Below are 11,668 nucleotides of genomic sequence, written 5' to 3'. Positions count from 1 at the left end.
TATTAAACCCAGGGAAAATATTCATTTGTGTTTGGTGAATAACAAACATATTAAGCAGAAACTTGGGTTTTAGATCAAGCAAGTTAAGAAGAAAGTAACTATAGTATAAAACTATACAATGAAATTAAATGAGATGTATAAAATTAAAAATACAATTATGTACAATACAAAATTATGTGCAATACGTTTCAGATTGCACAGGAGATTTGTATGGTAAGCAAATGGTCAATGGTGTGTGTTTTAATATATCAAATAAGATTGATCTAGTATCTGTTTAATGGCATTTTTATATGAAGGTTATTCTGCATACTGAAGAGGGATATTACTGTTTTTTTAATATATAAGAAAAATACCCTTTAATGCATTACTTTAAAATGAGTACTGCAGATTAGATGATGCACATTTCAGAAGGAGCTAAGCTAAAATGTGATCAGGTACATTTCTGATTTCTATTTGTAACTTTATTAGAATTAAAATCTTCTTCTTCTGCCGTTGTGAGCAAATGAGCGCTGCGCATTTCAAGTAGGAACCAGGAACCTTTAATGTTGTATTCCTAGACGCCGCCGGAAGGAAATAGAAGCCGAACTTGAATGGCCGCTGATGCTCGGCTGCTGGTTTTCATGATCTTCTCCGGACTCTTCAGCGGCGACTTCTCTTCGTGGCGTTTCTCTGACGATGGGTCGCAGCAGGTCACATGACAGAGCAGACAGAGAGAAGAAGAAGAGGAAGAAACGGACGCGGTCCTCCTCCTCTTCGTCCTCTTCTCCGTCGTCTTCCTCATCCAGCAGCAGGAGCCGGGGCAGGTCGTCCAAGAAAGAGACGCACAAGAGCCAAGGTTGAGATCAGTGTGAATTCAGAGCCTTGGTTTTATACGTTCGTCTACAATGGGTCATTAAAGCACAGTTGTTTTAGAAGCTCAGATATGTCAGTGGACGCATGAGCGACGCTTCTGTCAACAAGGGTCAGTTATTATTGTCTCACTCCGTCTGTGACGTCACATTTTGAGTGTGTAAAATAATGACCAAATGTACATTCTGTATTTAGAGTGTGTGTGTGTGCGTGTAAACAGATTTGTCTACACATTTACAGATATAAATACACTTTGAAATCTGAACACTTACACACACACTCACAAACACACACTTTAAATACAGATTTGCACATTTGGAGAATGTTTTACACATTCACAAAACACAGACGGATAGAGACATAGTGAGTTAGGTTCTGTTCAGTTCATATACATTTATATCAACCTCCCTGTGCCTCCCATTAAAGGTCCAGTGTGTAAGATTTAGGTGAAAGGGAACTATTGGCAAAATTTAATGTAGAATAATCCTCATAATGTTTTCACTAGTTCATTTCATCTAAATTGTATGAATTGTAGTTTTCTTTACCCCAGAAAAGGCCCTTTATATTTAAATACTTTATATTTACATCGAGGGGACCCTCTCTACAGAGGCCGCCATGTTTTTTTTCTACATTAGTCCAGACTGGACTAAACACCTTTTGAGTTTTTATGACAATTAAAGGTTACCACATGTTCTTTTGCATGTTTAGAAGGAGAGGGTGAGGTGAGGGGTGTTCAGCTGCAACAGTACATATCACAAAATTCTACACACTGTACCTTTAAATCCACCATTCTGTAGACAAACATCTGAACCCTTGTCACAAACCTATAGTCATGAACACTGTTTTTAATTGAGATCTACCGTCACGTTGCAGTGAAACAACACCTGCGGTAAACCGTCACTACTCTCTGTTTGTCCCTCAGATGTGAAAACTGAAAGAAAGAAGCGAAGAAGAAACTCCTCCTCCTCTTCGTCATCCTCCTCCTCCTCGTCATCTTCGTCCCCGTCAAGTGACGAGAAGACAAAGAGGAAGAAAAGTAAATCCAAGAAAAAGAAGCTGAAGAAGAAAAAGGCAAAGCTCAAGAAACAGAGGAAGAAGGAGAAGAAGGAGAAGAAGAAGGAGAAGAAGGAGAAGCAGGAGAAGCTGAAGAAAGAGAAGGAGAAGAAGACAGAGGTACTGCTGTCCATCAGTCCAGCAGAAAAACCTCCGTCTTATCTGGAGGTGTGGCAGAGTGATGAGGGGGCGGTGGAGCTCGGACCTGGTGGGACATTTTGCACATCTCTGGTTTCTTCCACCAAATCAAACGATTCAAGTTCAGTGATTTAACTTTTGTCTTCCACTGCAGTCATGACCGATGAGCAGAAGGCCCGGCTCTCCACCAAGAGACCGCTCACCAAGGAGGAGTATGAGGCCAGGCAGAGTGTGATCCGCAGGATTGTGGACCCTGAATCAGGACGCACCAGGTAAGGCACAACCACGGAGCATGCACCTACAATCCACAACGCAGAAAAACTGAATCTTGTTTTTCTGCTTTCCTCTAGATTGGTGAGAGGAGAGGGAGAAATCATAGAGGAGATCGTCAGCCGAGAAAAACACAAAGAGGTCAACAAGGTAAAAAAAAAAAGAAACGTTCAGCTGTAGCTTTGTGAAATGAACACATTAACTTTTAGTTGATTGAACATTTGTTCATTTGTTCAACCCGCAGCAAGCCACCAAGGGAGACGGGAATGCCTTCCAGAGAAAACTGGGGATCAACAGGTAGAAGATGCAGAGGAGTCCTTCACTAAGAAGAGGTTTCCCACACTGCTGACACTGACAGTTCTATGGAGGAGGAACACTTTTTTAGATCGTGACTGAATTGTATATTGAGTTTGTGTTTTATATTAAGATTTGCTTGGGATTAATGTGTTCAGTACAGTGGTGAATGTAGAAAAGGTTAAAAAAAAACGCACTCTGTTCACTAATGAGTCAAATCCAAGTAAAAGTCTTCAACTTCTACTGATTTGTCTTTTTTAATTTAAGCTGATCACAAAAGTGATTCAAAGAAAAACAGATGAATACCGTTATGTTGAATTTAAATCTGTTTGATTCCACTTAATCTATATAAGGAGTGAACACAACGACCAGATAGTTTGAACATTGATGTTTACTCTGATTCATGTTGAAAAGCAGAATTTCATGACCAGAGTCCCAATATCTCATCAGACTTATTATGAAAACTTTTATTTCACTGAATAAACAATTCAGAAAAGATTGAAAGTTTTTGGATTTAATTTAAAAATAGTTTCTTTCTTATTTCAAGTGCCATACATTTAGTTGTAGTTCTGTTTTCTTCATTTATAGCTATTGATAATAAGGTTTAAGTTTCAGTCGGACTCTGGTTAACACGGTTGCCTCACTGTTATAAGGCTCTTGGTTCAATCCCCGGAGTCTTTTGTCTGGTTTTCTCCAGCTTCTCTGTTTCCTCCCACAGTCTGAAGACATGCAGATTGGGGTTAGGTTAATTGGAGACTCTTAAATTGTTTAGTATGTGTGAATGTGAGCGTGAATGGTTGTTTGTCTCTGTCGGCTCTGTGATGCGATGGTGACATGTCCGCTGTGTCCCCAGCCTCTCGTCCTGCCTGCTGGGATTGGCCCCAGCCTCTCAGGATTTCTGTATTTCAAATCAGCATTGAGATGATTCTTTAAATGTTCTGTTTCCTGCACGACACAACAAACAGTTTTGTCTTTTTGTATTTCACCTACATATCTTACACCCACTGAGTCTTCCCACCTTTATATCTCACGTTTTGTATCTCTGAATAAATCTTCATTTGTGTGAGCTAATCCCAGAGAAATAACGTTTGTTTAGTGATATGAATTCAGTTGAAATCAAGCTGAACTAAATTCTTGTTAATATTCTTATGTATGTGGGAAAAAAGGCCCCAATGACTTGGTTGATCTTTATATGTTCTTTATACACTGTACATAAAAACACAAGGGAATGGATAAAAGGAAATTATCCAAAACCTACGAGATACACAGGCTGTACAATGAAAATATTTTCTACGCTTAATTTACCATGGTATGTTGTTTATGTATTTACAGCCTGTGAAAGTGAACTGATGGGGAAACTGTTTGTGGCAGAGCTTGAGACAGCGATGACTTGCCAAACGTGAAATATGTTGAAAACATTTCCCCTTTTTTAACATTTCCTTAGTAAAACAAACCACAGCCTTTTCTAAGAAAATAGCCTTTTCAACAGCAGTCTGTCCCTGTCCATGAAGTCAATTCAGGTGTGAGCAGCGTTCATTCTCTGGCCTCGCAACACAATGGTCAATGTAAGGCAGAGAAGGGAAATGTAAGGCCTCTGGTAAAGTGTGTGTCTGTAGCAGAATCTAGTGTCTGCCCAGAGGTATCCGAACTTCACAGATAACTGCTGCGTCTTTTACATTCTCTGGATTTTAATAACCAAGCAATTCACAGACCTCTGAGGGAGGGAAAATGGTTCAGTAGTTACCAACTTCACATGAGTGCATGTTTTCCAGCGTTGATTTTTCCCCCTTTATCACTACGAACGTACAAACAGCCGTTATTTAAATAGCAGCTTTCCTAAGAGTTGTTAATATGGCTTCAAACCTAATCTTGAAAGAGTCAGAATGCAGAGGGACAGTATGAACTACATCGTCTTTCACCAGGATCAAAGAAGCATGAGGGAGGGAAGAGGTACATTTACACTGAGACGTTACCTCAGTCCTCTAATACTCCTCACTGAGTTGTGTAGTGGATGAAATATTAGAAACTCTTCAGTGGAACACAATACAATCAACCACGTTCAAACAGCGGCCATATTTTCCTCATCAATGATGTAATGTACTCCTGTGATCCAGGTTTCAAAGTCATTAAAGAATCGGACTAACTCATAATTTCACACGTCCCGAACTCATCAGCAACTGAGAAGACAATAGAGGGTTAAAATCTGGACGGACATGGGGGCATGTTTCAAAGCTAAGCAATGTATTTGTATTGTTGCAAGGATATATAATCATTATCTATGATTGGACATCAGCTAATGTTAGCAATGAACCACTGTCTCTCTCACATCACTGTTAATTACTGGGACCTGATATAGTGGGAAACACATTTTCATTTTGAAAAATAACTGCACTTAAGTTTCTGGGACACAGTTAAAGCCTGGACGTGAAATGCACCGGAATCAAGCTTGTGATCTAAATGCTCCATTAAAACAAACGTTTGTGTCGATGTAAACTGAACAGTCTAAAGAGCTTTTAAAATACGTCGTTTAACTTGGAAACATGGTTTCATGTGCCTCCAGATTTGCTGATCAGTGAGGAAGCAGTGAAATGAAAACAAGTTCAGTTGACAAAAGCGTTAAAGCTTCCCGACCTGAAGATGACGTCAGAGAAAAATGGCAACAGTGTGAACCCGGTGATATATGCAATGCTATAAAAACCTCAGGGACAGTCTATTTAACAGCACCATGAACCACAGACCCTAAAAATAACCTTTCACTTGCATTGACAGTTCAAGTGCGGAACCTTTGTGAATGCCGGTGTTGGGCTGACTGAATCATCTTTAGCAAGCGTTGATATTTGGGGTCATTCTCACAGTCAGTGTTGCGTTGGTTCATGTGCTGGAACGTAAACGCCACAACTAAATCAAAGACTGAGCACGTGTGTGTCCACTGGAGTAAACCTAATGTAAAATCACATCAGTGAGAATTTACTGTGGGAAATCTACCATGGTAAACCCCCCCCCCCCCCTTGTGGGACTACGGATTATGTTACATTAAAATGGACATGCATGCACGTGTGTGTCTGTGACCTCTGTAGAATATGTGCCTGTTCAACTGATTGTCAATGCACTGTGACATTTCTTCAACGCAGTCAGTTTGAACGTGTGGTTGAGTAATATATTGCACGTTTCCCCTCACACTCGAGCCCATATTGGTCCACTGCAGTCAGCTCCGCACACGCCTATCGGAGGGACAGATCAACATTGTGTGAATGAATACATCAGAAATAAAATGGCCTACAGCATAAAGTAAATCTTAGCTCCGTGCTCCTACTTCTGACAGCATTTTGTACAGAATTTACACTTTGCAGATTTTCAACTTCCTCTAACTTGGCAGCAGAACGGGTGAACGAAACCTTAACCTCGGGAGGATTATCTGAGCACATTCAGCGCCTCATTTACAGCTTGGGGATAACCAGAGAGAAGCCATATATCCCAAATTTCCAAAATAGATAATAGCAAACATACTATATATGTCACGAGATAGCAGTTCTGTTGATACAATTCTGGTGATCTGCAGGATAAAAGAATAAAAATACAATACTGTGCTAGGCAAAGACCTCTGAGTTTTGGCTGCTGCGACTGAAAGTTTAGACTGAAGGAATAAAATAAACACACAATATAGCTAAAGTAATCTTAAAACACATTTTGTTCACAAAATCAAGACATTTTAAAATATCTATAATCTTAAATAACAATAATAATCATCATCAATCAATAAAGTGGATCCTGAATGAGGCAGTTTTCATCCCCAAAGGAAAGAAGACACTTGAAACTGGTCTTCAGTGGACCAGATACCAGATCTGCACTGTAATATAACAATTATGTACAAGCCTTGTGAAGGCAATCAACTACATACTTACACAATCTATTCCATTTTTACACAGGACACCCTCATTATATCCTCCGTTCACGTACAGCATATCAATCCACACTGTTTGCTTTGGCACATTAACCGTACAGTAGAAGGAGTTTTCCCTATAGCGGAGTCATACATTACTTAATAGGAAGGTGCAGCAGCGCGGTGGGATTTTGGTGAAATGCTATAAAAACCTCAGGAACAGTTTCAGCTGCGACCATAGTTAAAGGGTAATTTCGCAGTTTGCTCCATGTGATATTTGAATGACTCCTTGGTCTGAGGGACAAATAGAAAATAAGCGAAACTGGACTGTATGATTTGTCATTGCGGTTTGTAAATGCTTTAATGCAAGAGACGTAGCAGCTCTGGATCAAATCTTTGCTCTATACTTTTAATAAATCTTAAGAAATTCTAGTAAAGACTAATCTTGGCTAAATGACTGAAACACACTCAGTCCAGTTTGTCCTGATTCTCTTAAACTACAACTAATCTGATTCTCTCATAAAAACGACATTGGCTTTAAAACTATTCCTCATAAACTTGATCTCTGTAGTAATTGTTGTGCTTGCTGAGTTGTATCAGAATGTGAACCTGATACAATCTGGGGGGGGGGGGGGGGGGGGTGCTCTTTCATAAGTAGCCATCTCCAGTCTAAAAGCCTGTTGTAGGAGTAAAACTCACATTGTATTTAAGACGGATAAATATTTACTAAACAGTAGAAACAGTCTGGATTCCCACAATATCTGCCAGGTCTGTTTGTGTGCACGTTCCTTCTTCAGGAAGATGCTTCTTGAAATGCCTGTTGAGTTGTGGGTGTGTTTTATAATAAGTAAAGCTGCAGCTTCTGTCCATAAGTGTGACTGGCATTAGTTCTATAAAGAGTGGTTTGTAGCACCTGTGATTTTGCTTGTAGTAATAACCCGTCTGGTGCAAGCAAACTGTTTTTCCCTCTTTCCGTTTAACCTAATGTCCCATGTCTCTTCCTCAGCACTGCATCTATAAGTCCCTCTCCTGAAGGAAGTCTCACATTGTGTCTCCAATCTCATTTTGGGCTGAGAGCTCCTGGTTCAAACTTGGTGCTGCTGCTGCGGCCCCAGCAGCTCGCCGTGATGCTCATGCTGCGCTGGGTCGCTCCCTGACTGTGGCTGTGAGTGCGCTCCAGCCGCTCCCTCTCCAGCCGCTCGCTGTCCGACTGGCTCTGCGTGCGCTCCGGTCTGTTGTGGATGCTGCCCGTCGGGGAGCTGGGAGCCGGCTGGGAGGAGATGGTGCGGAGCAGGTGGTTCCTCTTCCTCAGGAAGTCGCTGTTGGCGCCCAAGCCGAAGCTGCCTTTACGCAGCACCATGCGAGCAGTGCTGGACTTGGCTGGCCGAGAACGGTGGTTGTATTCCAGCTGGGACAAGTGAGCTGCATAGCCCTCTGTGATGAACTGTAGAGAGGATCAGAGCAGAGACATACTGTTACATTTAATTATTATTCTTTCGCCTCCTGTCCATAAGTTTGTTCTTCAGAAAAAGAGAAGATCCATGATTTTTTTCCCACTTTCGTGAACATTGCAAAATAGAGCTTTAACATTTTATGGGAATAATTTATTGATCCTGATGAAAAGAAATCAGACTATTTCAGAGAACTGATACATACGAGTGTGTGCAGATACAGTTTGATTGAATTTACTGTTTGGTCTTGGTGGAAGTATGCACTCTACTGTATTATTTTAAAACACAGAGCTTTGTGTATTTAGTCTAGAATTAGAGTAGAGTATTAATTTTAAATTAGAAAGAGCTTTTCCTAGGTTTTGCATAAAAACGATCAGACGGAACCTGGCACTGGTGCTGCATCTTCTTGGACGGTCTGCCGACGATGTATATTTGGGAGGCAGGGAGGCCGATGGAGGTGTAGACTGAGATGTCTTTGGTTGATCCGTAGCCGGCGAAAATCTTCATGTGAGCCTGAAATGAGTGAAATGAAGGATCTTCAACATTAACAACTTAATCAATATTTTTTACATAGTAACACAATGTAAACATTGCTGTTTTAGTTTTCACATATAAAACTGTATTCTTTATTCGAAAAAGATTAAGACTACACACGCACGCACATACAGACACAAACAAGAGTGCTTCTAAAACTGCACAAAGACCCCCCCCCCCACCCCCGTCCTCCATTGCTTTACGTCTGACCTCTGTTAAATTCTTGAGGAAATTGGCCTTGTGTCTGAGTGGGTCATGGACCAGGCCATCACAGAAGGAGACGATGCCATGAGGGAAGTTGTGCTGAGACAACCAAGCCACCACCCGCTGCTTCTGCATGTCTGGACGTCCTGTTACATAGATGATCAAATAACCCAAATCCTGCCAGTGCCTGCAAAGAGGAGCAACAAGAGAATGAAGACATAAGTAACAACCAAACATGTTTACATAGTTTGATCTGGAAAAACTTCAAGACGACATGAAGAAGCGTAGTAGGTACCTGACAACGTCCACAGCTCCTGCTCTCACTTTGGGGTCGCTGCCCATGATTGACACACTGGCAGCAAAAGACCCGTCAATACTGAATACCACAAACTCTGTGCCACGTGGAATAACTGTCAGGTAGCTGTCTGCAACCGTGTGGTCACCCCTGAGCAATAAGGAGAAGAACAGAGACAAATGCATTTTCTTGAATTGCACTTTGAGGACACTAAAATATATAAAATCAATAAACCACACACATCATCAGGTCTTGGATATTGAAAAACTACCAAACTAATCTCACCTCACAACCATTTTAACTGGGTAGACTCCGATGCCCAGTCGCTTGTCCTCTGGGAGGATAAAAGACACACGGCCGCTGCTGTTTGTCACCTCTGTGTTGAAGTACACCCACTCTCCTGATGGAGGCTGGGTCATAATGTGGAGGTCAACCTGGACAGGGGTTGAAAAACAAAAAAAGATGAGCACAAGTTACACAGAGCACAAGTTACACATGGCATCAATGACACACAGTCTGATAGTCCACGAAAGTTCACCTTCTCTCCGGCCAAAGTGACCATGTCCAGAGGGCCGTACATGAAGCGACCTGTCACGACCTGCTGACTGTCCTCATTTAACACAGCATCGTTCACCCGGTGGTTGGCAGTGACATTCTGTCGCAGGAGACAAAGAAAGACGCATGGAGAAATGTAGTTTTTGTGTTTGAATTGAACTATACCACAAGGGTTATGGGGTTTATTTCCATTTTAAGAGTGTGGTCTTTCAGTTTAAGAGCAGAACTTCTTGATTTCACAAAACCTAGAGCACGCACTCAAATTGCCCCTTCTTGTGCTCAAGCGGAGCTCTTGCACCAGCTTCAGCTCGTCTCTTCGCACTCACGCTGCTTCTGTGTGCTGTCGGAAATTACCCGACCAATAGCATGCCAGGTGTAGTGTTGACAAATGTATTGCGTTAGCTTTATGTCCCATACAAGGCTTTACCAGGTTTATGCACTACCGCCCTCCACGGTTGTATTGTTTCTACTCGGTTTCATTAATATACCAGGATAATACATCCTCATGGATCATGAGTCCAACAGATCACTGATCAACACGGAGCTGCAAAACTATGAGCAAGCAGATGAAAAGACAACACTCGATGCTGAGTTGCTTTTTCTAGAGTTTCTTTTGAATATCTGAAGAACTTTATTTTGAAAGACAAAAGTCTAGTATTGAACCCTGGATGTTGTGATTAGAATGAATCATATTATATGTTATAGAAAGTATCAACTCCAGCTCCAAAGCACCTTGAAACTGGTGTCTGATTCCTACCCTGATCTTTACATGAGTCCTCTTGCGGAGCCACTTCTCTCGAGGTTTGGACGGGGTGAATTCAGACACTTCTTTCCCATCGAGCTCCAGGATGCTGGAGTTTTCATGCCTCATGACCTACAGGGGACATTTCAATGACTCATCCTGCAAGTCACATATTAACAGGCCATAAAGAAAGGCAGGGATTATAAGGTTTACTCACTTGTCTCAGGAGAAAAGACACAACATCAGTGGACTCCCAGTAAGAGGCGTGGAAGAGGTGCGGTAAAGCCACTGTGGGAAAAGCGGTCAGAGCATCGGGGCAGTACAGGGCAAAGTCCAGCCGCTTTGTGCCCCACCAGCGTGCAGCAACTGCGAGTGGAATTGAGGGAATAGGGTGACAGAGATGTAAGATGACACTTCTAGTGGGAGGTGTGTGATGCCACGCAAAGGTGAAGCACCCCTGAAGCTATTATTTCAATCTTTAACCACAATCATCACTGATCCCAGCAGTTCTTCAGCTTTAGGAGGGAGAGGAAGGAGTTTAGAACCCTTATTGACAAGAAGTGTTGAAGTGCAGGCATTCAAGTACAGAAAGAAGAAAAACATGTTAGTACAGGCCTGAAAAAAAGATGATGGATTTGGAAAGAAGCTGCACGATTTGGGTTTACAATTATCCCTCATTAGTGGAAGCGATTTGAATCTTATGTATACAATTTTCAAAGCATCCAAGTAAAGAGGAGGAAAGAGAGGCTTTCTGCAAGAGCAGCAAAAATCTTTGGATTTGGAGCAAAGCATAGAGCAGCACACAGAAAAAGACCTGTAGCTTCACGTTTATTTCACTTGTCCCCTCCCTTAGAAATATACCTTGCTCCACTTCAGCCTGGGAGTCCAGCGAGACCAACTCAGATATAGCACAGTCCAGCCCTGCTGACAGGCAGTTCTCGTACTGGCCAGTGGGACTTAGAGGCTCGTTATTGTCTGCCTCAGCGTCCAGCTCTGCTGCTAGATCTGCATCGGGAGATCCCGCCGCCTGGCCAGCCCGTGCTTTCTTACGGGACTTAGGAGGACTTTTCAGGAAGAATTTATTTTGTGACGATAAGGCGAGTTGGGACAAAAGGCTCAACTTTTTGGATTGGTTATTTTGGCATGAATTGGCTATGGGAAGAGAAGAAAAGAGAAAGACGCCAAGTAAAAAAGAGTTTATGACAGTTTGAAGAACAATGTTGGGATGAGTCCAGTGTCAGTGAGCTGCCTTAAACACAGCTGCTGGGGCGAAAGCTGAAAAATAACAGTTATTAACAATTAGGATGGTCGGATACATAGATCTTGTCATGTGCACCTTCCTAGTTGTGCCATGGGTGCTAAAAAAGTAGTTTTCAGAAAAATAATGTGAAGTACACATAAAG

General features: G+C 41.8%; 2 protein-coding genes across 9 annotated transcripts in view; one reads left to right on the top strand and one right to left on the bottom strand.

The window, feature by feature from the left end:
* The first annotated feature begins 555 nt into the window (after positions 1 to 555).
* arl6ip4 (ADP-ribosylation factor-like 6 interacting protein 4) lies at positions 556 to 3,102 on the top strand. The gene is made up of 5 exons (XM_020100945.2): positions 556 to 835; positions 1,772 to 2,110; positions 2,195 to 2,312; positions 2,391 to 2,460; positions 2,555 to 3,102. Exons 1-5 carry the CDS (start codon positions 676 to 678, stop codon positions 2,609 to 2,611), a joined length of 744 nt encoding a protein of 247 aa, XP_019956504.1. The 5' UTR covers positions 556 to 675; the 3' UTR covers positions 2,612 to 3,102.
* A 683-nt stretch (positions 3,103 to 3,785) lies between these two features.
* LOC109645052 (membrane-associated phosphatidylinositol transfer protein 2-like) overlaps positions 3,786 to 11,668 on the bottom strand; it is a 45,068-nt gene continuing 37,185 nt past the window's right edge. For 4 of the 8 annotated variants that reach the window (XM_069523761.1, XM_069523763.1, XM_069523762.1 and 1 more), the window contains 9 exons: positions 11,127 to 11,417; positions 10,483 to 10,631; positions 10,281 to 10,397; positions 9,507 to 9,623; positions 9,254 to 9,402; positions 8,969 to 9,118; positions 8,680 to 8,860; positions 8,320 to 8,448; positions 3,786 to 7,928 (listed from right to left, as the gene is read on the bottom strand). In XM_069523761.1, coding sequence (XP_069379862.1) covers positions 7,545 to 7,928; positions 8,320 to 8,448; positions 8,680 to 8,860; positions 8,969 to 9,118; positions 9,254 to 9,402; positions 9,507 to 9,623; positions 10,281 to 10,397; positions 10,483 to 10,631; positions 11,127 to 11,417 — 1,667 coding nt within the window. In that variant the 3' untranslated portion in view covers positions 3,786 to 7,544. The remainder of the gene's footprint in view (positions 7,929 to 8,319; positions 8,449 to 8,679; positions 8,861 to 8,968; positions 9,119 to 9,253; positions 9,403 to 9,506; positions 9,624 to 10,280; positions 10,398 to 10,482; positions 10,632 to 11,126; positions 11,418 to 11,668) is intronic. The other 4 variants (XM_069523765.1, XM_069523766.1, XM_069523768.1 and 1 more) reach the window with 1 other exon arrangement.

The sequence above is a fragment of the Paralichthys olivaceus genome, chromosome 4 (assembly GCF_024713975.1).
Source record: "Paralichthys olivaceus isolate ysfri-2021 chromosome 4, ASM2471397v2, whole genome shotgun sequence".
In the NCBI taxonomy this organism is placed as follows: domain Eukaryota; kingdom Metazoa; phylum Chordata; class Actinopteri; order Pleuronectiformes; family Paralichthyidae; genus Paralichthys; species Paralichthys olivaceus.
This window is presented reverse-complemented; position numbering and strand designations above follow the sequence as displayed.